The following is a 26,264-nucleotide window of genomic DNA, read 5'->3' as shown; positions in this document are numbered from 1 at the left end:
CAACAGTAGTAACTGTGAAAGGGATCTTGGAGTCCTAGTGGACAACCATTTAAATATGAGCCAGCAGTGTGCAGCAGCTGCCAAAAAAGCCAACACAGTTCTAGGCTGCATAAACAGAGGGATAGAATCAAGATCACATGAAGTGCTAATACCACTTTATAATGCCTCGGTAAGGCCACATTTGGACTACTGCATCCAGTTTTGGTGGCCATGATGTAAAAAAGATGTGGAGACTCTAGAAAGAGTGCAGACAGGAATAACAAAGATGATTAGGGGACTGGAGACTAAAACATATGAAGAATGGCTGCAGGAAATGGGTATGTCTAGTTTAATGAAAAGAAGGGCTAGGGGAGATAGCATGATAGCAGTGTTCCAATATCTCAGAGAAGAGACAGTCAAGCTATTCTCCAAAGCACCTGAGGGCAGAACAAGAAGCAATGGGTGAGAAGTAATCAAGGAGAAAAGCAACTTAGAATTAAGAAGAAATTTCCTGACCATTAAAAGAATTAATCAGTGGAACAGCTTGCCTCCAGAAGTTGTGAATGCTCCAACATTGGAAGTCTTTAAGAAGATGTTGGATATCCATTGCTCTGAAGTGGTGTAGGGTTTCCTGCCTAAGCAGGGGTTGGACTAGAAGACCTCCAAGGTCCCTTCCAACTCTGTTATTCTGTTATTTTCCCCATAGGATAATATGTAATTTTGTAAAATCAAGAGACATATATTGCAATCATAAATAGTGACAGTAATATTTTGTTGATGTTTCTTGTGAAACTGTCTCAGATCCAGTTCATACATTGTTCATGAAGGGTCCTTGGTGCTCTCTGAGCTTGTTTTTTTTCCTTGCAGATGTTTCATTAGCCAAACTAGGTAACATCATCAGTGCTAGTAAGGAGTGGGGTTTGCTCTCAGTTTACAGTCTACTGGCTTGTCTGGCAGAGTTGGTGAGGGTGGTCTTAAAGATTCTTTTTGCTGTTGTTTGCTGTTGGCTTGTTTGGCAGTTCCTTGATTGGGGTATTGTTTACTTGATTGATGTTAATCCTGAAGTTGATCTATGCTCATCTGGGTGCTGACTGTAGGTGGGGAGGTTGTGTTCCCTTTTTGGCTTGTTAATTGTCTCTCTTGACAAACCCCACTCCTTACTAGCAATGATGATGTTACCCACATTGGGTAATGAAACATCCTCATTTCAACCCTGAGCTACAAATATTCTCCTTTGTCATTTGTCAGTTGGCCACTAAACACATCAGTTTTAAAAACTTCCTTTAATAATTTTCCTTGTTAGACTTCACCTCATTTTAGGCAACTGCATACCTTCACAACTGCACTGTTGACTCACACCATTGATGAGTGGCGTTTCATGACATTTTATGAGCAAAGAAAAGAAAGTTGTTCAATCATCTTTACTAGTTGATGGATTTCTTCTCCTTTCTTTGGTCAGCAGCACAGTCTTCCACATTTGTGGAATTGGGCATTAAAAACGGAAAAACTAAATGGTGCAAATTTAAATATTGGGGTTATCTTTGGAACTAGATCCCACTTCCAATTAATCTACTATTAATTGTTAATGTTTACTTTCTCTTTCCCGCCTGTTCTTTCTAGCCAAGTAAGGGAACGACTGAAGAACCAAGTTGCAGAAATGAAAGCAAAAGTTCCTGGTTTCAGGCCAGGCCTCGCTATTCTGCAGGTAAGGACTATATATATATATATATATATACATATTGTCAAACTGTAGAGTCAAGCCAAACATATACAGGTAGTCTTTGACTTATGACCACAATTGGCAATGGAACCTCTTCCCCTAAGTGAGGTGGTAAGTGAGTCACACCCAATATTGCAATCTTTATGTTGGAGTTGTTAAGCAGATCACTAGGGTTGTTAAACAAACCACATGGTTGCTAGTAAGTCTGCTTTCCCCCTTAGACTTTGTTTGCCAAAACCTGGCTAGGAAAGTCACAAATGCCAATCCAGTGAACCCAGGACACTTGAACAATTGTAAATACATGCCAAGCACCTGAATTTTGATTATGTGATCATGCAACAATCATGACTGTGAGAACCAATTATAAGTTGCTTTTCTTGATTGTAACCTGGACACTAAATGAATAGTTCGTGGATAAATCGAGGACTATCTGTAATAGTTTTGGTGCATTGTTGTTTTATAGCACCTTAGTTGGGGCTGTCTCATTCATTTCCATAGTCCTTACAGTCAATAATCTTTTTTGTACTGTGAAGGGTCAACATAACAGCAAATTGTTGACAACACAATTTAACATGTCTGTGAACTGTGAAAACTTTATAAGGAATGGCAGCTGCATCCAGAAAGACAATTTTTCTGGAAGTACACAAACTGAATTCAAAGGAGAAAAAGATACTGCAGAGCATGCAGGGGTTCTCATGTAGCATCTGGCAGCAACTCCTTAAACTGCTGGGATTATACTGTAGCCACAAAAACACGGACATGATTCCAGTAAAAGCTGCATCTATTTTAAAAGTTGCCAAGATATGCTACGTGAATGCTCCAAAGTGCCTTTTCCCCCTTTGAATTCAATGCTGTGCACTAGCTTAGTGCCATCTCTTGAATTTTAGATGCAGTTTAAAACAGGAGAAAGTATCCAAAAAGCCTTTCATGATGCCAAACATTTTATTTCTGTTTCTTTTATCTTGTATTTTTGCTACTTGGATGTGTCTGTAAAGTCAGAGTGAGCTTAGTTTGAGGAAGACATTGTGTTATACATTACTAGCACACTTGTAAAATTTCATATTAGCAGAAAAGGCAGATTAAATATGAATATATTCATATTTATAGTGAAGGTTTTAAAGTCTGCCTGATTCCAGCTAAGCACACTAAAAATCTCCTCTGTTGACTGGGAGGAATTATGTAAGAAAGAACGAAGTCTGTATCTTCAGAGGCAGATACAAGATCCCAGTTGAGCTAGTGCCGCAGTGAAAATATAATTTTACATATTAAATCAGATTGAGAGAAAACTTTATGCCAGGGCTGTCAAATTTGTGGCCTTCAGGCTGGATGCGTCACACACTGGCCACACCCACACCCATTTAGCGAAGGGGAAAAAGTCACAATGTCAAACCTGGAAGCCATCTTTTATCTTTGGGGCTTCAGGCCTGCCACATTTTCTACTGTGGGAAAATGGGAGTGTGGGTGATTATATAGCTATAATAACATTCTTTCTCAGAAAGTCAAGGTCATCTGGCCGTGCAGCTGTGATGAAGTTATTGGGAGGCATTTCCTGTTTGGTTTGGCCTGATTGTGATGGACATGTGGGTGCTGGGCAGGAACCTGACCTTTCTTTTGGGCGGGGAAAACCTGGAAACTTTCAGATTCGGGTTTTCCCAGATGTGCCAATATGACACCTCTAATAAAATGAAACTTTGCGGACTCACGCCTCGGAGTCTTCTTTCATTAGGGGTGTTACTTGGATCCCTGATACACAATATATCACATGATGATGCCATGACAATGCAAGTTTGACACTCCTGCTTTAGGCAATATGTGTAGTGGTTGAGGCACTGGCTTATAAATCAGGAGATTGTGAGTTCTAGTCCCACTTTAGGCATGAAGACAACTGAGTGACATTGAACCACTCTTTCTCTCACTCTCACAACCCAACCCACCTCACAGGATGGTTGTTGTGTGAAAAATAGGGAGAAGAAGGAGTATTAACTATGCTCATTGCCTTGTTACTGATAAAGTATTAAAGGTAGAATAAAAATGTAATAAAGAGATAACCAAGAAATTTGCTTAGGTAGAAACATTACCATTTTTATGAGGTTAATAACACATGTTATTCGTTACATTGTACTGTACATAAAATTGTTTTCTAGCCACCACTAAAGTAGCAGACTAAGATGAAAAAGTATTTCAGAGCAGTAAAACATATTATTACTGTATATACTCGAGTATAAGCCTAGTTTTTCAGCCCACTTTTTGGGCTGAAAAAAGCCGCCTCGGCTTATACTCGAGTCAGTGAAAAATTTGCCCGAAATGGAGGAGAAAAAGGGGCGGGGCCATGCCGCTGGGTGACACTCGTGAATGGCCCAGTGCCCCTGTGAGTTTCCCCTCCCTCTGTGTCAGTTTGCCGCGCAGCGCGCACCGCACCATCCCCCCTCCTCACGTTCTAATGTAATACAGGGCTGTCTTACGATTCCCCTTCCTCCCCCTCCTGCCGCTCTGCAACGATGTCCCACCTCCTCCTTGTTATGGCAAGCAGCCACATAGCGATGTCCCACCTCCTCTGGTACAGTGATCCAATGATAGGAATCACTGTGCCGTGTGTCATAGGAGGCGGGACATCGCTCCCGCGGCTGCACGGGACATCATCATCACAGCGGGACATCAGCATCATGAGGTGAGTGAAGTATTTCATTGAATACACCGCTAGTTTACTGTTTTTCTTTGAAATAAATATTCAAAAACATTATTGGTATCTATTTTTATTTTTGAAATTTACCGGTAGCTGCTGCATTTCCCACCCTAGGCTTATACTCGAGTCAATAACTTTTCCAGTTTTTTGTGGTAAAATTAGGTGCCTCGGCTTATATTCGGGTCGGCCTATACTCGAGTATATACGGTAATATCATTTTGTTCTGTTTTGGTAATATCCAACTTCTTGGAAAAGTTAAAAAAATGATCTAGGATAAAGAAATAGATCTTAGAATTGTGCCAAAGATTTTGACGTCATGATCAGAACCCTTCAACTTTGAAACGCTTTCTGTAAATATAGTCTTCAATAGCATGGATAAAAGGATGAAAGGCCTATAACAGTGATCCCCAACTTTTGAGGCTTGGTGGCCCAGCAAGGGAGGGGGAGAACTGGTTTACGCAAATTGAGCTGCATGCGTACACTGGCCAGCCGATCATGTGGCCTAATTCTGTTCAGGCTGGCCACAGCCCGGTAGTGGCCACGGCCCAGGGGTTGGGGAGCACTGGCTTATAAAATAATCTGATTTATTTCCCCCAAAGGTTGGTGACCGGGATGATTCAAATCTCTACATTAGCATGAAGCTGAAGGCTGCCGCTGAGGTAATTCTGCTTTTCATAGCATTAGATTCAATGAAACATTTTGTTCCTATCTGTGAATTTAGCTTCAAGTAGAAAAGTTGAGATACATAGTTTCCAATTGTGAAGTGTAATGGTAACCATAACTTTCCTTGTTAGGATTAATGGATACTCAATTACAAAAGAGTAGTGGAAGATTAGTTGTATATATGATTGCTGCTACCCACAATGGAGGAATGGTTGGTGAAGATGACAAAACTAGCAGAGATGGCAGCATTATTTGATTAGTGAAAGAGCAATAACTACATTTATTAGTGACTGGAAACCTCTTTTGCTGAAAAAATACGGGTTTGAAGACTAGAAAGGGCAGCTTATGGAAAGAAGGAAAATGTGATGTAAATTTAGATAGATGGTACATATAAAATTATAACCATTACCAAGGAGATGGGAAATTGTTTCTTCGCGAGTGATTGTGGGCGCACCTCGGTTCGCCCACATAACACCTATCCTCCGCGAGCTGCGCTGGCTACCTGTAGATCTCCGGGTGCAATTCAAGGTCTTACTTACCACCCATAAAGCGCTCCATGGTAGTGGATCTGACTATCTGAGAGACCGCCTCCTGCCAATAATCTCCCTGCGTCCCATCAGATCGCATAGAGCGGGCCTCCTCCGTATTCCATCCGCCAGTCAGTGCCGACTGGCGACCACCCGGAGGAGAGCCTTCTCAGTTGCTGCTCTGACGCTATGGAACAATCTCCCCGTGGAGATTCGTACCCTGACCACAGTCCAGGCCTTCCGTACAGCCCTCAAGATCTGGCTAGCCCGTCAGGCCTGGGGATAAACTCTTCTGCCCCTCCCGAATGCTGAGTGAATGTTGTGTTTTAGTACTTTTTAGTTATTTCACATTTTTTTTTTCTGTATTTAGTCTTTCACTCCCCTTCCCTTACTATTATAAGCCGCCCTGAGTCCCCTCAGGGAAAAGGGCGGCCTATAAATGCTAAATAAAATCTAAAAATCTAAAATCTAGTAGTAGAAACTCTGCAAGTTCTTCCCTTCTGGTGCAACAATGCAACAATTGTCTTCTTCAGCTGTACAAAGTTAGGATAGGTGTATGTTATGGAGGACTGTTATGGTAACCAAGAATAATTTGCCAATTTGCACAGGGGCAAATGCTTAATTAAAGCTACAGGAAAGAAGTACACATACATATGCAGGTAGATATCTATATACATATAAATATAAAAACTTGTTTTTATTTCTGTTTCAAGACCAGAATTGAACACATGATTAGTTCTTATTTCCCCACACTGTACTGCGGTGACAGATGATGAAACTCTTGCTTTGCATTGTGTCAAGAAAGTTGCCTGGTCGCCTAGACAACCTAGGAATACATTTTCCTGGCTTTGCCAATGAACATAATATACCTTTCTTGAACTCTGCATGAGGAATGTTATAAAGCTTGCAAAATGAGACTGTTTAACCTTCATCTGGCCATGTCTCAGTTCATAAACTCTGTCATTCATTTGGAATTTTGTTTTCTCAGATCGGGATCAATGCCAATCACATCAAGCTGCCAGGCACTGCTACAGAAGCTGAGGTAATCCAGTTCATTTTAAGACATGTCTGCATCAGCTGTATGTGATCAGATCAGCCTCATCTGATATTATGTCTTCTGTTGCCCCTTGGAAATCGGTATCCTGAACCACTATTGAAATGATTGCTTTCTTTCTAACATTAGCTACCTTCGGTGTCTATAATTTAACATTTTTAATTTGGGAATGTCTTAAAAAAATTACCAGGCAGAAACAATGACTAAAAATAACATGTCATGTCAAATCATGGTTTTCTATTTATGTACTCTTGAATAAACCATGGTTGGCTACTGTGGACATGAACTCAATCATAAAGCTTATGTGTGCTGCTTTGTTTTTAAATGGTTCAGTTAGTTAAAAATAATAAATGAAAAGCATACAGTACCAACCTAAAGATTCCAGAATTATCACTAGGTGGATGGCTACAAGTCTGGATATTGTTCAGAAGTATACTTACTTTTTTAGGGAAAGAAAAAAAAAGCAAAGATAAACTTAAATGACAGAGAATACTTAATAGGCAAAAGCTGGTGGCAAGGAATAATTCATTTATAATCTCATTAATAATTCTGCTCTCCATAACAACCATATTGCAAGAGATTCCAAATGTGAGCTGGGAAGTTGGGATCATTATTATAACCTATGAAATGTTTAAAAACCGTAGCTGAGTTGACATAACCTACTAAGTTGCACCAAAGACAAATTCCTTGTGTGTCCAATCACACTTGGCCAATAAAGAATTCTATTCTATTCTAAGTTTTTGTTTGACTTTGGTTTAGTGCAAGCGCATCCAACCCATGATCCACAGGATGCCTGTGACCCTGGACAGCTAGTAATCTGGCCCCACAAAATTGTAAATGTTTAACATTATGTGATTTATATACATTAACTATGGTATATTATATACTTTATAAGAGGCCCAAGCAATTCCTCTTCATTTAATGCAGCCCAGGCAAGGCAAAAGTTTGGACACCCATGGTTTAGCACATAGGTGTCAAACTCGATTTTATTGTGGGCCTCATCAGGGTTGTGTTTGACCTCGGGGGCCAGAGTAGGCATGGCCAGCTTGATGTCACTTGTGTTGGGGGTGTCTGTCATGGCCCGACCGTCTGCCAGAAAAAATGACCTTCTGAGCTCTGCTTTCAGCCACGATGGCCCCCTGCCATTTTCACTGGCAGAGAGTGGCAGGAGGCCATCGCAGCCAAAAACAGAGCCTTGGAGGACCACATGCTCCATTTTCACTGGCAGAGGCACCATGGGCCAGTCCTTTGCTGTTTCTAGGGTGGCCCTGCAAGCCACATCTAAGCATCCCCAGGCCGGAACTGGCCCCCGGGCCTTGAGTTTGACACCCCTGGTTTAGCAGGTTGTATGATTAGCCCTAACTGCATTTGGATACATTCATAAGTATGAGGTAATGTTGAAAATAATTCCAGTTTGTTAGAGCTGGTAAATATTTCTATGCCCCTTACACAATCTCTCATGCTTGATGCCTCCTGGCAGCAGGAGTGATTGAAGAAATCAGGAAACCTCTTCTGTGGTTTATCAACATTGCCTGTGAACTGGCTTGTTTCCCATCTTTTTACCATTCTTATTAACTTGCAGGTGCTCAAATGCATTAACAATTTGAATGAAGACCCTGCCATCCATGGGTTTATAGTGCAATTGCCTCTGGATACAAACAAGCCCATCAACACAGAGAAAATAACCAATGCTGTGGCACCCGAAAAAGACGTTGATGGGTATGATTGTTAAAAAAAAAAAGCATGTTAATTTACTTGGGGATAAAACTCTCTTGTTGGGAGTTATGGTCCCAAAGCTTCTGGAGGGCCAGTTGGGGATTTTTCAAACTTGGCAACTTTAAGATATGTGGACTTCAACATGAAATGCCAGCTGGGAAATTCTGGGAGCTGAAGTCCTCACATCTTAAAGTGGTCAAGTTGGGAAAACATTATCCTAAAGAAAAGCAAAATAATTGTCTTTAGAAGTGGCTGCTTTTAAAAGTGTCCGTTCGCTAGTATACATGTTAAGTTTTCATTTTGCTTTTATTCTCAAAGGAAGAAAACTTCCCTAGTATAAGTAAATATTCAGGCATAAGATCACCAAAAGTTAAGCTTTAATAACTTCTGTTTGCCACTGCCTTCTTCCTTGAGCTGAAAGAGAATGATTGGCTTTGTGACTTTGTGCCTAAGGTGGGACTAGAAATATCTCACCTAATTTCTAGCCTGGTACCTTAATCACTATGGCAAACTGGCTCTTATTAAATTGCAAGGGAGATAGTTTTTTTTAAAAAAAATCACCATATTTTGTTATGAACACGGAGCCAAAAAAGTTACATTAAAGTAAGTTAGACTATCAGTCTATCTAATTCAGTGATATGAGCATTTAGTATAGGAAGTCCTTGACTTACAATCACAATTGCGCCCACAATTTCTCTTGCTAAATGAGACACTTGTTAAGTGAGTTTTGCCCCATTTTACGACCTTTCTTGCCTCTGTTTTTAAGTGAATCATTGCAGTTGTTAAGTTAGTAACATGATTTTTAAGTGAATCTGGCTTCCCTATTGATTTTGCTTGCCAGAAGGTCATATGACCTATAACTCCAAGACACTGCAACCATTATAAATACGAGTCAGTTGCCAAGCGTCTGAATTTTGATCATGGGAGCCATGGTAATGCCGCAAAGTGTGAAAAATGGTTAAAAGTCATCTTTTTCAGTGCTGTTGTAACTTGAACTAAGCGAACTATTGTAAGTCGAGGACTACCTGTAATCCACAAGGTTTCTTGTAGTTCCTCCCCTACAAAAGTTTAGACAGGCATAAAAAAATTCAGACCCATCTACAAAAGTTTAGATGGAAAGATAAAATTTCAAGGACTGCTGTTTTGCTTTTTTCCTCTTTAGCTTGAGCAGTATAAATGCAGGGAAGCTGTCACGTGGGGACCTCAGCAACTGCTTCATTCCTTGCACACCCAAAGGATGCATGGAACTTATCAGGCAAACAGGTGAGCAAGGAAAGGAGGGGTCTTGATTCACAAGAGCCAGGGATACGCTTTATGTACCATGAGTGATTATGGGTGGAAAAGGAATGAAAGAAAACACAGACATAAACACTTGAGTGGCAACTCACTTGATGTCTTATCATAAATGGTAACTTAGCTCTAGTGAAGAGAAATATTCCCTCTTTAAATGGGATAGGCAGTTCAGAAATGTGAAAATAAATAAAATGTTGGAAGAAGTATGTCAGAGCATTCAAAGACACTCTGCCTTAATTAATTCATATAAATGGGGCTGGAAAAACTCTACTGCACTTTTCAAGGTTCTGAATTTACATCAAAGAGACCTTAGTGAAATCTCTTTAGTTCTTGTTTCTTTGATCTTGCCCAACTGCATGGAGCTTAACACATACAAGCCTTAATAAAAGCATGATTCAGGGGCTTTGGGGTTATTTTTTGTAAGCCATTGTAGGCTGAACAGAGCACAGCTTTTGTGATGTGAATGCAAATTTTGGGTTCTGCATTTCAGGTGTTCAAGTAGCAGGCAAAAAAGCAGTAGTGATTGGGCGCAGTAAGATCGTTGGGGCTCCTATGCATGACCTGCTGCTTTGGAACCATGCAACTGTGACCACTTGCCATTCCAAGACTGCATCGCTGGCTGATGAAGTAAGGCAGGACAACTGCAGCTATAATGATTCTGGGATTTAGCCTATGCAAAGTTTGTGTTCTGCCAGGGAATGCATCAATCTTCTCTCCCCATCAGGTTCCTCTTTCCGGATGGTTATAGTTCAGCAAATGCACAGGATTTCTTAATAGGATAGGCGATCATGGGAAGTAAATGTAATTCCATACTAAAGTATATGCCTCTATATGAAAAATCCCAGGAAAATCTGTAATTTCCTCTTGGAAAGAATACTGGGAAGTAGCAGACCTCAATTTGCAGTATAGGATTCCTTCTTTAAAGTCTATGTTAAAGTAGGCACTTGATCCAAACTACCAGTGCTTTATATTTGGATAGTGATTTTCCAGCTCAACATAGAAACAGGAAGAAAAGTCTGAAAAAACAAATACGACCATGTTGTTTATTGGTCTGTGCAGATTCACAGGAAGCCAGTTTTGCACGAACAATTATTAAGATCTCTAGTCAAAGAAGTACAGAATTTGGGGGGGGGGGGGACATGTACACTGTGTGTACAATTATTAGGCAAGTTGTATTTTGGAGGATTAATTTTATTATTGAACAACTATAGAGATCTCGGTCAATCCAAAATGTTAATAAACCTCAAACCTGAATATTTAAGAAAGTAAAAGTGAGCTTTTGGCTTTATTAGGAGAATATCTATGTGTGAACAATTATTCGGCAACTATTAGTGTGCAGAATAATTATGCAACTAAATAAAAAATGAAAATTTGCCCATCTCACTCGTTTATTTGCATTTGTTAAAGTGAGAATAATAAACAACTCAAAATGTACAAATGAACATTTCTGACATTTCAAACAAAAAAATCTTATGGGAAGATAGCCTGTCAAAAACAATATTCAAGGATTTTCCCTGGTATACTATATGTTTTTTAGACAGGGAGGGAATGCTCTTGTTGATTTGCATGTGTGTTCTAAAAAGATGAACTCTTGCTGATAGGTGGAATATCTGATAATTGCAAAATGTTGGGGAAACGATTCCTGTATTGATGTTTATGTCTGAGAAGGAAGCCACATGTTGCTCAGCACAAATACATGCACGCACACACACACACACACACACACACACATTCCTATTTTAATTAACTAAAAGGATTTATATTCATATTATAAGACATTGTTAAATAGATAAATCACTTTAAAGAGGGGAAGGCACAGCAGGAAAGAAAGAGAACAAATTTAATGATCAAAGTTTCTTCATGAAAGTAGGTTAATACAAATTGTGCTTGCAGGTCAGTAAAGCAGATATCCTGGTGGTTGCAGCTGGCAAAGCTGAGATGGTAAAAGGTGAATGGATCAAGCCAGGTTCAGTAGTGATCGACTGTGGAATCAATCACATTCCAGGTAACATTGAAAAATGACTTTGAAAAACTGTTAGTAAACATATGTTAATTAGCATAGAGGTAGGAGAAAATGATTACATTCATTAGTGGTTCAGTCAGGTAATTACAGATCTTACGGTATTCTTCAGAGTATAAGATGCTCCGAAGTATAAGACGCACCCAGCTTTTGGGGAGGAAAACAAGGAATATCTGCCTCTGCCTCCCAGCAATTTGCCTCCTTGCAACAAACAGCAAACAGTACAGACAATATACACTGTTTGTAGTGTTACATTTCAGACTATACTTGTATAGATGCTGTTAAAATTGATGTGCTTTCTGGAAGTATAGTTATTCTCTGCTATTTAAAATAAGATACAATAGCACTGGGCCTCTTCAGATCAAGCATTTATTTTAAAAAGCTTCTTCATTTTGTTAAGCTGTCTAGAACAATAATAAAGCAGTGTTTAAAAAACAAGTCTACTAATCTGAACATTCTATAGGCATTTATAGTTATTGATTTACCTCCTTGCAGCAAATAGCCTGATTAGCACAAGGGAAAAAAAATCTGCCTCTGCCTCCCAGCAATTTGCTACATGTAGCAAACAGCAAGTTTCACTTTCAATTTCTCCAGATCATCAGGGGTTTCAGGCTGCAGGGATTACTATAGTTTGTTGCAGCCTCCTCAAGCCCCTATTTGCTGCAAGGAGGTAAATTGCTAGGAGGCAGAGGCCAAAGGGTAGGGGATGATGGGTGGGTGGGGTTACATACAGTGTATAAGACGCACCCAAATTTTCACCCTGGGGTGTATGTGTGAAAAAAGGTGTATCTTATATTCCAAAAAATATGGTAATTTGGAAGTAGATCTCACTGTCTCTGAAGTCTTGGGGAGGGGGAGGTAGAATGGGGAGATTAGGGTTTAGGAAGTGAAGAAGAGGAAATAAAATTATGCTGTAGGAACCTTTAAATAGTGATGTTTAAGTATATAGCCGTTTGATCTCTTAGAGGTGGAGATTGTTACATTGGCAATTTGTCCTAATAAATATCCCCGTAGAGTTCAATTTGTTGTCTCCCAGTCAAATATAGAAATACTAGGTCAGGCATAGCAATGGTGCCTTCCAGACATTGGAAGTATTCTGAACTCCAGATGGATGAGATTTTATATAAGATGTAATCGAAAACATCCAGAAGATACCAGGTTGCCAGACCTTCTGCCTCATGGTACATAAAGTAGTTTACATACAGTAATATAATCTCTAAAGGAATTCCAACATCAATGTAGTAGCAACAATACAAGCAGCTTCATGGCCCTCTACTTCTAAATAACAGTTATTTAAAAAGATAATAACTTCAGCACAGCTCTTCCAGAAGAGTACCTGTCCATTTGTCTATCTATCTCCTGAAAGTCTGTTCAAAGTGTTGGTTTGTGTGTGGATGGATGGATGGATGGATAGATAGATAGACACAGACATGGAAGAAATGCAATGCTAGGAATGAATGTATACCCTATTTTTCGGAGTATAAGATGCACCGGAGTATAAGATTTTGAAGAGTCAATTTTTTTTAAAAAAAAAGTTTTTGTGCACTCTGCAAACCTCCTAAAAACAGCCCCGTTTTTTTCAAAAGCTTGTAGAGTGCTCCTGGGGGTAGGCCCCCCCAAAACGAGCAAAAAACAGCCTGTTCTCACTCATTTCTACCCTCCCCAGCCCCCAGGAGCTTCTTGAAAGCCTCCTAAAGGCTATGCATGGCCATTTTGGTGAAGGGGCGGGGTTTCGGGAGGCAAAAAATGCTGTATTCAGTGTATAAGATGCACCCAGATTTTCAGCGTCTTTTTTGAGGGAAAAGAGTGAGTCTTATACTTTGAAAAAAACAGCACGTTAATCTTTTCTGTATCATTGCAGAATGGAATCCAAGAAAGAACAAACAGCAACTTTTAGTGTGTCTCTCATAGTATTTCTATTTATGTATGATTTTCCCTTCCCTTTCTCCAAGGAACTCTGCAACTGTATTCACAAATGGTTTGTTGAAAAATTCAGATTTGGCTAAGTTTAGACAATGCAGTAAGCAAGCCATATATCATGGTTCACGGTAGTAAGCCAAAACCAAACAAACTATGAATAACTTTTAGCCAAGGAATGGTTCAGTTGGATAGACAATCTCATTAGGATTTTGAATGAAATCATTACTTTCTTGCTGAGAAATTAATTAATAAACCAGAGATTGGTTGCATAAGGTTCCTCTTTATTAAAGTGGAGCTTCTCTACCCATCTGCTCTCCAGTTTAACAAACTAAGAGGATTAGTCACATCTGTCAAACAGTTGCTATCCTCCTACTTGCTGCACTTCTATAAAGGTTGCTTTTATAAGTGATCTATCTTTTAATTGCACTTAACTAATCAAAGGGTTAAATAAAGATACTCATTTTCTTAGCAATTGCGGCTCACTTCATTATCTGCCTTTCAAGATGAGGAAAAAGTCCATAAGGTACAACACTAGCTAGCTGATTCATTTCTCAAGAAGACCCCAGTTGGCTCATTTCCATATTGGAAGGGGGAAAGATGTTGAATTTGAGCTTGCAGTAAGCTAAGGCTCATGGGCCACACATGGCTCTTCATGATGATGATGAAGACCAACCTGATAAAGAAAATGCTTAGGGAACATCAGGAACCCAGCAAGCCCAAAAGGTTTTACCAATTTTTGGGGAGGAGGATGTGAGGTTTTAAGACAGTCTTTTTCAAACTTTAAGATGTGTATCCCAAGGGTGCTTTTTCAAGAGGCTATTAGTTTTTCTTTGAAGACATTTCACTTCTTATCCAAGAAGTTTCTTCGGGTCTTCTCATCCAAGAAGCTTCTTCAGATCGTCTCATCCAAGAACCTTCTTCAGGTCTTCTCATCCAAGAAGCTTCTTCAGGTTGTCTCATCCAAGAAGCTACAGGTCTTCAGCTGAATAAGCTTCTTTGATGATAAGTGAAACGTCTTCAAAGAAAAATCAGAAAGTCCAGTTGCTTCTTGGTTATCCCTCTTGGATAACCATTCCTTGATGACTGAGAATCTCCATAGACATTTAAGATGTGTAATATTTTTTTTTCTTGAAAACAGGTGTAGAACAGTATTAAGGCCTTAAAAATGTACATGTTGGTTCCTCAGATCATTTTCAACCCCCCAGAATAAAGACGTAGGCCAGGGATGAAGTGCTACTGGTTTGAAACAATAATAAAAAATATTACTGGTTCACAGAACCAGTAGTAAAAAATACTTAAAAAAAAAACAACTGTTCCGACTATCGCACGTTGCACAACTTTTGAACTTTTTAAAACTTTTAAAGCATTTTTTTACCTACAGGTTCTCCGGAAACGTGGGTATGTGAGAGGTCCATTTTTGTTCCCAGCAGGGTTCCCTGAGGCATGCTAGGCAAAAAATGGGAGGGGGGGTTATTAAGAGAGAGAGAGAGGGAGAAACAAAGAAAAAAACAAAGAAAGAAAAAAGGGAGGGAAAGGGGGAGGGAAAAAGGAGATGGAGGAAGGACTACAAACCTGGCACTAGAAGCAGCTTCAGAGGATAATCCAGGGCTGGAAGGGACCTGGAGGTCATCTAGTCCAACCCTACTCCAGCAGGACATTGTTAAAGTGGGTGTCTGTCTTTAGATCTCCCACTTACATGACTACATAACCATGCCCACCTAGTCACATGAACACACCAAGCCACGACCATCAAGCCACGACCACAGAACCGGTAGTAAAAAAAAATAGATTTCACCACTGACCTACACTCACCCCACTCCCTGGGGCACAAAGCCTTGGCCTAATGTCTGCTTCAGACTTCCCAAGGACATTTGCTGTATCTTTCAGCTCTCAATGTTCCCCCAATACATTGATGTCAAAGGAAAGTGTTTTGGTGGGAGTGATGCTGACAGGCAGAATGTCAATCACACCAGCCATTAGGGTATTATTCTTAAATATGTGGTAAGCAGCTAGCAACCTGGTTGTGAAAAAATTGAGGCTCCCATTAAATCCCTGCCATTAGTTTGAGAACTGCTGCTATGGAGATCCAGGCTACTTTTGTGAAGCTTCAAGAGGCAGCTGTAATTATTTAGAGCCTTTTGTTTGGTGCCTTATTGAGGTAACCATATAAAAGAATCCCATGCCAGGACTAAACCATGATTAAAAACAATAGAAAAAGTGCTTTGGGGTAAAGTCATTTACATAGATCTGGTATGAAATTATGATAATATTAAAATCTATTTATTGAACAGCAGGTACTGTATGTGCTTGTGATTTTTTTTTTAGAGTAACGTGCTTTATAGTTCTCTGCTAATTAGTTTCTAAGAAAGAAGAAAATCACCTCCAACATTTTAATTCGCCTTCCCTTGCCATTAGGGACTTGTTTCTAATTTGTATTCCTTTAGTTTCTTTCAATGAAATCCAAGAATTCTGTGGAATCCAGGATATTTCATTATATGTCTTTGTAATGTGCGGTAAAGAAATGCTGCTCTCTGCTGCACAGTATTTTTTGCAGGGTGCAATCTGAGTTGGTCATAGGGACTAAAAGTTTATTCTTGCAAGTTTTTGGACTTGTACTGAAGCCCATCCTTAAGCAACTTCTCTTTACTGGAATATGTAAGGATGGACTCCAGCATGAATACAAAAGCTCAGAAAATTTTTGGTCCTAGTGACCGACCCATATTGGATCCTGTAACATTATACTGGGACACACCTTCAGTCATGATAAAAAAAATTTCTATTCTCACTTATTCTTCTTTAGCATCTGTGGCTGGTGGAACAAGTAAAAGTGCCAAGAGTATCACTTCCCATCTTAGTGCAATTACAAAACTAATTGTCTTCCAAACAATTGTGCCCAGTTGCCTGAAGCAGTAAAGATGTTTTTAATAAATGCAAAAGTTACCTTCTGTACTGTTGAAACTAAAAAGTTCCTTTTTAAAACCTTCCCAATCCTGATGAAAAAGTACCTTTAGTAAACCTGCTGAAATCTTAAGTTAAACATTATTTTGAAATGCCAATTCCACTATATTAGAACAGGATTATTGTTCCTCTCCCATCTTTTCCTTCCTATAGTAATCTGGAAACTTTTAGTTTTCTGACAAATGCTTAAGTATCTCCATTTGCAATGATGAGACATGCATGACATTGAGAGCAAATCTTGGTTCTTGAAGAAAGCTATTGTTTTTCAGAATTCTACCCTCAAGCCTGGATCAGTCATGTTTATTCACAAGCATGCTAACAAAGCAGTTTTTAAACAAATCTGAAAGAGGAGGACTAGCTGAGAATGTGTTAACCCAGCAATGCCAAGAGGAATATTGGTGTAGAGGAAGATTTTGTCATTGCAAGCTAACCCAAAGCTTTATTTTCTGTTGCCTCTCATAGGATTGATATGTTTTGAGGGTATCGTTTTCCTCCAGTGTTTTCTTATCTCTCCTTCACAGATAGCACAAAGGCCAGTGGGAAAAGGGTTGTTGGAGATGTAGCTTATGCTTCAGCAAAGGAGAGAGCAGCCTATATCACCCCTGTACCTGGTGGGGTTGGACCAATGACAGTTGCAATGCTGATGCAGGTGAGTACCTCGCTTTGGAGAACAGCCTTTTTTCACTTTCCACTGAGTTTCTGTGTGCAGATGCCTAGCAGTGCTCTCTGTTTCATCCCACACAGCTTTAAATCCTCTAGTTTTCCCAGAGTTCCTTTAGATCATGGCCAATCTTTCTTCTAAGGTTCTACATGCAGTATAATTAGGGATAATAATAATCCTCCAATGAGACATTAACTTGACATGGTTGGGCGGGCGGGGGGGGGGGGCTTGCATACTCCAAGGAGGATGAGAGCTACGCTAGAGGTTTAACTAAACTGCACAAGTCTCATCAGAGGAGCTAGATGAAGAGTCTCTGGGTGAAAGGTGAGTGGCTGGCCGTCCCCAGCTCTCGAGGGAGCTCTCGAGGAAGGAGGTAGTGATGAGGCCCATGGCTCGCTTCCCTTCATCCTTCCTCCAAGAACTGCAGCTGAGACAGGTGATATGGTGAGACATAATTTACCAAAACCCTTATTGGATGGGTAGTCACCCAGGTCCTCAAGGACCACAGTAGATATTTCTATGTATTTCTTATTTACCTGGTGATAAATAAGCTCAGGACGCGGTGGCTCAGTGGCTAAGATGGTGAGCTTGTCAATCAGAAAGGTCGGCAATTTGGCTGTTCAAATCCCTAGTGCCGTGTAAAGGAGTGAACTCCTGTTACTTGTCCCAACTTCTGCCAACCTAACAGTTCGAAAGCATGTAAAAATGCAAGTAGAAAAATAGGGACCACCTTGGTGGGAAGGTAACAGCATTCCATGCATCTTTGGCATTTAGTTACGCCAGCCACATGACCACGGAGACGTCTTCAGACAGCAATGGCTCTTCAGCTTTGAAACAGAGATGAGCACTGCCCCCTAGAGTCGGGAACGTATGTGTGTGAGGAACCTTTACCTTTAAGCTCAGGACTGTTGCTGAACAACTAATACCAGCTCCTGCAGGACTATCCATCGCAAATAAGCAAACACTGAAAACAAGAAATAATGATCTGCTACTACAAATTAAATCCAGTGAGAAAGGATATTTTAAAATAATGCACCAGTTCTGGAGAGAACAACATCCAGAATCAGAAATGAACAAACCAACTAATGTACAACACTGCTGTAGCTATAATTGAATAGCTTTGATGCAAAATCAACAAACAAGAATAAAAGCCAAACAAATGAAAATCAGGTTGGAAAAGATCAGATGCAAGCAAGCTAGAATGGATAAAAGAAAAGTTGAAGAACATGAAGAATGAATAATACCTGATCAAGCAATATCACTTAGAAACAAGGACAATTGTGACTCATTGCACAATCAGTCAGACTGGAATTTGCATTTTTGTCCCCCTATCAAGTCTTTCCCAGGGACCCGGGATAGGCAAATATGGATGTTAAAAGTATCATCTCATGATGTAAAGCTGCCTTCTGCAACTGATTGAGAGACCGCCTCCTGCCAATTACCTCCTTGCGACCTATTCGATCGCACAGATTAGGCCTCCTCCGAGTTCCATCTGCCAGTCAGTGTCGACTGGCAACTACGCGGAGGAGAGCCTTTTCAGTAGTAGCTCCAACCCTCTGGAACGATCTCCCCGTGGAGATTCGTACCCTCACCACCCTCCAGACCTTCCGCACAGCCCTCAAGACCTGGCTATCCCGTCAGGCCTGGGGATAAAGATCGTAATCTGCCCCCACCCGAATGATGAATGTTGTGTTTTATTTTTACTTGCACTGTTTTTATGTTTATTGTTTTATTGTCTTGTATCCCCTTCCCTATAAATTGTAAGCCGCCCTGAGTCCCCTCAGGGAAAAGGGCGGCCTATAAATAATAATAAACTAAAACTAAAAACTAAAACTAAACTGATTGATGGTGATTTTGCCAATGCTGGTGGTGTTCAGCTCAGAGATCCTATATGGAAAAACGCACCTGAAATAGAATTGCTGTTCAACACTGTCCATATAAACAGCCAAGATGATTTTGGAAAGTTGAAAGAGAAGGAAGACCAACTTGCATGTAGCTTTATTGATTACAGTAAAGCTTTCAGTTCCGTGCCGCATGATTGGATAAGGCATCTGATGCCTGGCTTGCATTAATGACATCACAGAAAACTGCAGCTACAGGATCACAATTTCTGACATTCCCTGCTGGCTTTCCACAAACAAAATCAATGGAGAAGCCAGAAATTGTTCCCACTTCCGCGCTTTTTTCCCCACTCACCTGTGCTTTCATTGCAATGATTGAAAAAAATACTCTCTTATTTTCTGCTTTTCTTAAACAATAAAGGCATCTCACTAAAACTTTAATAAGTATTATTACTCCTCTTTTTTTTCTTCCAGGTTATAAGTAGAATGCATAACATCTTCTTTGCTCATTTTATTTACAAGCCATCTTTTGAATATATTTGGTTTTTCGGATGTGTTTGACAGATCGAAAGTTACTCAGGGAGTTTTGAGACTGAATAAGAATTTGAATCCAGATGTTCAATGCAATAATATTAAAAGAAAATAGAAACAGTGAATAATATAACCCACTGTATCTCAGATAAACAATAAATAGCACTTATATGACATTAAACTGGTGCCTTTCAGATTTATTTATTTTCCAAATGTAAAATATAAACTTTTAGAGACTGGTCCTACAACACCTCAAGTTCTGTCTTCCACCAAATTTCGATTAATAGCAGATTGCTTATAGAAGTAACAGGTCGTTGAGACACCATTGCCACTGCTCGACATATTGCACTGAGCCACCTTGAGAAATCTGGGAATTATGTCAGAATGCTTTTTATAGACTATAGCTCGGCTTTTAACACCATCTTACAGGTGTTCTCATTGAAAAGCTGACTGACCTGAATTTCCCTCCCCTCACTTGTGAATGGATCAAAGACTCCCTGATGGATTGTCCACAAACAGTAAGGGTTGGGTCCTTTACATCTTCCATGCTAAAGCTCAGCACAGGCTCCACTCAGGGCTGTGTGCTCAGCCCATACCTGTACTCGATGTATACACATGACTGCATATCCTCTGATCTATCCAACATCATAATAAAGTTTGCAGATGACACAACTGTGCTGGGTCTCATAACTGGAGGGGACGAGTCAGCATACAGGGAAGAAATCCAGAAGGTATCCATATTGTGTTCAAAAAATAACTTACATCTAATTACTAGTAAGACAAAGGAGATGGTGCTAGATTTCCGGAAGCACAGAGAGTCACCTGCCCCACTGTATATTGAGGGGGGCTATGTGGAGAGGGTTTCCTCTTTTAAATTCTTGGGAGTGCTTATTAGTCCAGATCTCACCTGGAAAACAACACATTCCTGGTGATTGGCAAGGCCCAATAGTATCCTGCGAAAACATCAGGTGGAACAACGGTTGATGACCTCTTTCTATCGGTCCACAATAGAAAATGTCCTCACATATTCCATTATAGTATGGTACGATGGTTTAACTACTGTGGACAGGAAGGCACTACAGAGAGTGATCAATTTGGCACAAGTAACCATTGGTTGCCCTCTAACACCACTGGATGACATTGCCAGGTCTCGCTGCTTTAGCAGAGTAAGGAAGATAGAGATGATTCACACCCTGGTCAATGTCTCTTCGCACTTCTACCATCGGGCAGAAGATGTCAAAGCAAAGCCAGCTGAACAAATAGGTTTTAAAATAGTTTCTATCCTTGGGCTGTCAGACTCTTAAACACAACCACAATCACTCCACGCACACGTGGAAACGTATGTTTAGTTTTTTCTTTTTTCTTTTCCCCTAACTTGCATTGGGATTATTCCTTTGGGATTTATGTTGTTTGTATTTGGTGTCATGGATTGCACCAGTGAGGCTAAAACCAATTTCATTGTATTTATTTTGTACAATGACAATAAAGACTATACTACTATACCATACCAACCCCACCTGCTAAAATGCCCAGCTAGCACAGAGCATCAAGTCTTCTTAAATCTTACCACTGTAACGCAACTGAAAAGCGCAAGTTGAGAAAGTTTGGGTTAAACTGAGAAAAAGAAGATAATAAGGCTACTTTGCAGTGTGTATCACAACAAATTAAAGCCCTGGATAAGCAATATAGTTAGAATCTTGATGTGTATTTAGGAAGTTAGGCAGAAGTAGGCAGAAGAGCCGAGGTGGCGCAGTGGTTAAATGCAGCACTGCAGGCTACTGCTAGATCAGCAGTTCAGCGGTTCAAATCTCACCGGCTCAGGGTTGACTCAGCCTTCCATCCTTCCGAGGTGGGTAAAATGAGGACCCAGATTGTTGGGGGCAATATGCTGACTCTCTGTAAACCGCTTAGAGAGTGCTGAAAGCCCTATGAAGCGGTATATAAGTCTACTGCTATTGCTATTGCTATTTCTGCAGAGTAAATATAAATTGTGCACCAAAAATGCAAATGACTTACACATATATTTACCTAATTCTGTATTTAAAGGATATAGAGTGCTTCCTGCCTTTTGCAGATTATTTTGTGCAACTTAAATTTTCTAAACAAGACAAAACAGATAGATTATTGGTTACAGTAATTAATTTTTATTTTGTTTTCTTTTTTTAAAAAAAACAATTCAGAGTACAGTAGAAAGTGCTCAACGTTTTCTTGAGACGTATCAACCTGGCAAGTGGAATATTCAGTATAAGCTGCTCACTCCTGTAACTCCTGTTCCAAGGTAAGAAAGAAGTAATAAAATTAGTCTAGAAAGGGTATGAATGGAAGTCTATATTTGTCCCTTGCTGTGTCCCAGTGAGACAGAGAGCAGGAGAAAACTTGTATAGCCTCTATTGGAGTTTCTGCTGGTATAGAGAAAATGGACATCAGGGAAAGTAAAAGCAATAGCACATTCATTCAAGTATTATAACATAGAATATTTCTTTTCATATCATGCCTTTCTTATGTCTCCTTCAGAGCACTCTATTCTGTGCATATTTTCTTCTCTTATCCAACATACTCTCTCAACTACTGGAAAGTTCTAGGAAAGTCAGTTGTCTTTGGGTTTTTGTTTTGGTTTTTTGTGGCCTCATTTTTTTTCCTAAATGCATTTTTGTGCTTCAATTGCCACTGCTGATTATACAGCTATTGACATTTGGAGGAAGAGTAGCTGTGGATTGTGAGGCTGCAGAAGTAGAAGTAGCTGTGGGCTGCAGAAAACTGGACTTGTTTGTTGAAATGGGTAGGAAAGCAAGAACATCCTGAAGAAAGATTTTCACCCATCCTTCTTCCTGCTTTATGGTTTTCCAAACTTTGGGGAAGTTTTCACGTAGAAAAGCATTCAGGAAGCCTGCACTTTCAAGGTCCAAAGAGAAGGGGCAAATTTAGGCGTGACTTGTATATTCCCAATACTTAATGAGAGAGTGGAATGCCATCTTCTCCTTTCTCAATATAACTGTTATTTTTCAGTGACATTGAAGTTTCACGCTCATGTACTCCTAAGCCCATTGGTGAGCTGGCCAGAGAAATTGGCTTGATTTCAGATGAAGTAGAGTTGTATGGTCAATGCAAAGCCAAAATCTCACTGTCAACACTGAAGCGTCTTAAAGATCAACCAGATGGAAAATACATTGTAGTAACAGGGTAAGTTGCCTTAAATTATTTCTACACCCTGATAAACTAGCAGGGTTGGGGGTCTTTCTTAACTGACTTGGGGAAAGAATAACAGGTCCCCATGAAAAGTCTATAAAAGCATTTACAATCATTGAAAGCCTTTAGCATTCAAAGATTCCTTAAATACCGTATTTTTTGGAGTATAAGTCGCACCAGAGTATAAGACGCACCAAGATTTTGAAGAGGTAAATTAAAGAAAAAGGTTTTTGCATTCTGCAGGCCTCCAAAAAATGGCCCATTTTTCATGAAAATGGGCCCATTTGTGGTCAAAAAAAGGGCATGCATAGCCTTCAGGAGGCTTGTAGGGTGCTCCTCAGGGAGGGGGGGGCAAAAATGAGCAAAAACCTCATTTTTTGCTCATTTTTCCCCTCACCAGCCCCCAGGAGCACTCTGGAAGCACGACCATTTTTGCAAAGGGGGTGGGGTTTTGGGAGGCCAAAAATGCTGCATTCAGTGTATAAGACGCACCCAGATTTGCAGCGGCAGCGGCAGCGGCCACATGGACATGGTGGAAGCGGAGGCGACGGAGGGCGTTCCGCGGCGGCTTCGGCGGCCTCGGCAGCGGCTGGGCACCCTTGGCGGCGAGTATAGCGGTCTCACGGTGGCACAGGGAGCGGAGACGATTGAGGGTGTTTCGCGGCGGCTTCAGCAACGGTGGGGCTTTTCGGCCCCTTTTTTACAAGCTCTGAAGCCTGACGAACAGCTTGGCGGACAGCTCGGAGAGTTTGGGGAATTTATGGTGATTCTGACTGGGCTGATTATTTATCATCGTTGTTTAGAGTTGGGGAATTCAAACGGAGGCCTGGTCCGGCCTTGGCGAAGCGGGCGGCTGATTGGGTGTGCCGCAGCTGGAGCCTTTTCCGGATGCCTCCCCCCCTCCCCCATACTGAACTCAGCTTTACAGCGACACCATTGCTTTCAACAACATTGCTCCCCTTACCAATACTGTCCCTTCTACCAATGCTGCTACTGGTACTGTTACTACTCTTTCCAGCAACATAACCCCTTGTTCCAGCATTGTTTCCTTTACCAACGCTGCCTTATTTTTTCGACGCTGCTCTTCCCATCAACGCTGCCTTTTTACCAACATTGGTTCCCTGCCGCCTCGGACTTTGCTTACCAGATTTTCCTCACCTATAGACCTAGGCCCTATGTGCCTGTCTGTCTTAGCCCTGACTATTACCATCATTACTACTGGTGCCTATCCCCAGAAGGAAACTTTGGTCTGGGCTGTGGATGGATAGTTGATGGCAACAAACTGAACTCGCACTTAAAAACTTTTTAATCAATTGCGCAACTATTTTAACTCTCACTCTTTCTTTGCTCTCATCTTTTTCTTCTTTCTTTGTATGGGCTACGCATGAGGTACGTATGAGATGAATGAATGTCCCACTTTTATGATTATATTGTTGTAAATTTTGTGTTTTTAACCATTACGTGGGGATTGTTTGGGGGAGTGTATGAGTATGTGTGATTCGGAGGACCTGCCGGGAGTTGCGGGGGCTATGGGGGTGGTTGAGGGGACCAGAGACACGGGAGAGGGTCGGGGTATTGCGGTCGTAACAGGGAGGGGCAGATACGGCGGGGACTTCAGGGCAGGCCATTACCGGGGAAGGAGGGTTCGCTACATTACAGAGATCCCTCCTTCCGGCCCTGGGAGTCCCACTCCGAGACCAGATGGCGTAAGTAGTCAGGACCCTGGTCTCAGGCTGTTGTCGCTAAATGCCAGGTCTGTTGTCCATAAAGCTCCTCTCGTCCGGGACTTAATTTTAGACGAGAGGGCAGACCTGGCATGTATTACTGAAACCTGGCTGGGCCCAGAGGGAGGAGTCCCCCTTGTAGAGCTGTGCCCAGAAGGATTTCAGGTGCTGCATCAGCCGAGAGCCCAGGGAAGGGGTGGAGGTGTGGCCGCCGTTATCCGGGAGTCGTTAGTTCCTCGTAGGGTCCCTGCTCCGGAGATTGTCGGGTGTGAGTCTTTGCTGTTAAAGTTGGACCTCAAGGGTCAAGTGGGGTTGCTGCTAACGTACCTGCCTCCCAACAGCGTTGCAGCAGCCCTCCCCTCGCTCCTCGAGTCGGTAGCCGAGCTGGCAGTTGAGTTCCCTAGGTTGATGGTCCTAGGGGACTTTAACTTGCCATCGCTCGTTGAAAACTCTGATGGGGCGCAGGAGTTCATGGCTTCCATGACAGCCATGGGCTTGACCCAAGTAATTCGAGGCCCAACCCACTCAGCGGGACACATGCTTGACCTTGTATTTCTCTCGGAGCAGTGGATTTACGATCTTGGTCTGAGGGGGAGCGACATCATACCCCTGTCGTGGTCAGACCATTGCCTACTGAGGCTCGACTTCCGGAGGCCAAACCCCCACTGTAGGGAGGAGGAACCGACCAGGTGGTTCCGCCCCAGGCGTCTTATGGAACCATCAAGGTTCCAGACAGAGCTTGGGGTTATTCCTGACACTTTCGCCCACAGTCCGGTGGAGACTCTGGCTGCTGCGTGGCACTTGGCAGCGTCAGAGGCCCTCGACCGGATTGCGCCACTGCGGCTCCTCCGAGGCGGCGGATCCCGGAGACCCCCTTGGTTTACCGAGGAGCTCCGGGAGATGAAGCGCCGGAGGAGATGCCTAGAGCACCGTTGGAGGTCCGATAAGTCCGAATCGAACCGAGCAATGGTAACCACCTGCACCAGGGAATATACTAGGGCACTTAGGGCGGCAAAAAGATCGCACATAGCCACCCTGGTCGCATCCGCTGAGTCCCGCCCAGCCGCCCTGTTCAGGATAACCCGCTCCCTACTGAACAAAAGGGAGACGGGGGAACCCCTGCAGGGCAGAGCTGAAGAATATGCCCAATTCTTAGCGGACAAAATTGCTCGGTTTCGGTCGGACTTGGACTCCACACCTGCAGTTCCAGCCGAGGCACAGGGGGATCAAGGAGAACAGCTCTGGGTTGAGTTTCAGGACGTTACCCCCAGGGATGTGGACAAGGCCATGAGAGCTGTAAGTTCCTCCACCTGTGTTCTGGATCCGTGTCCCTCATGGCTGGTTGTTAACTGCAGTGAGGTGACACGAGGCTGGATCCAGGCGGTTGTAACCGCCTCCCTTCGGGAGGGGAACTTCCCCGCCGCACTGAAAGCGGCGGTGGTGAGACCCCTCCTGAAGAAACCATCCTTGGATCCAGCTGTCCTCAACAGTTATCGTCCGGTCTCCAACCTTCCCTTCCTGGGGAAGGTTGTTGAGAAGGTGGTGGCCTTCCAGCTCCAACGGTCCTTGGAGGAAGCAAACTATCTAGACCCCTTCCAGTCAGGCTTCAGACCCGGTTACAGCACAGAAACCGCTTTGGTCGCATTGATGGATGATCTTTGGAGAGCCAGAGATGAAGGACATCCCTCCATCCTGGTCCTTCTTGACCTCTCAGCGGCTTTCGATACCATCGACCATGGTATCCTTCTGCGACGACTGCGGGAGGTGGGAGTGGGAGGCACCGTGCTA

At 41.9% G+C, this 26,264-nt stretch overlaps 1 protein-coding gene across 2 annotated transcripts in view; it reads left to right on the top strand.

The window, feature by feature from the left end:
- The window catches only part of MTHFD1 (methylenetetrahydrofolate dehydrogenase, cyclohydrolase and formyltetrahydrofolate synthetase 1), a 73,492-nt gene that overhangs the window by 9,544 nt on the left and 37,684 nt on the right, over positions 1-26,264 (top strand). For both annotated transcript variants that reach the window (XR_004256867.1, XM_032235432.1), the window contains exons 2-11: positions 1,600-1,684; positions 4,982-5,041; positions 6,561-6,614; positions 8,209-8,345; positions 9,505-9,605; positions 10,126-10,262; positions 11,529-11,640; positions 17,055-17,182; positions 21,747-21,844; positions 22,573-22,746. Coding sequence is in view for 1 of the 2 variants with exons in the window: in XM_032235432.1 (XP_032091323.1) it covers positions 1,600-1,684; positions 4,982-5,041; positions 6,561-6,614; positions 8,209-8,345; positions 9,505-9,605; positions 10,126-10,262; positions 11,529-11,640; positions 17,055-17,182; positions 21,747-21,844; positions 22,573-22,746 (1,086 nt within the window). In the remaining variant the exon portion in view is untranslated. The remainder of the gene's footprint in view (positions 1-1,599; positions 1,685-4,981; positions 5,042-6,560; positions 6,615-8,208; positions 8,346-9,504; positions 9,606-10,125; positions 10,263-11,528; positions 11,641-17,054; positions 17,183-21,746; positions 21,845-22,572; positions 22,747-26,264) is intronic.

Source organism: Thamnophis elegans, chromosome 1, assembly GCF_009769535.1.
Source record: "Thamnophis elegans isolate rThaEle1 chromosome 1, rThaEle1.pri, whole genome shotgun sequence".
In the NCBI taxonomy this organism is placed as follows: domain Eukaryota; kingdom Metazoa; phylum Chordata; class Lepidosauria; order Squamata; family Colubridae; genus Thamnophis; species Thamnophis elegans.
Note: the sequence above shows the minus strand (reverse complement) of the source record. Positions and strands in the feature narration are given on the sequence as shown.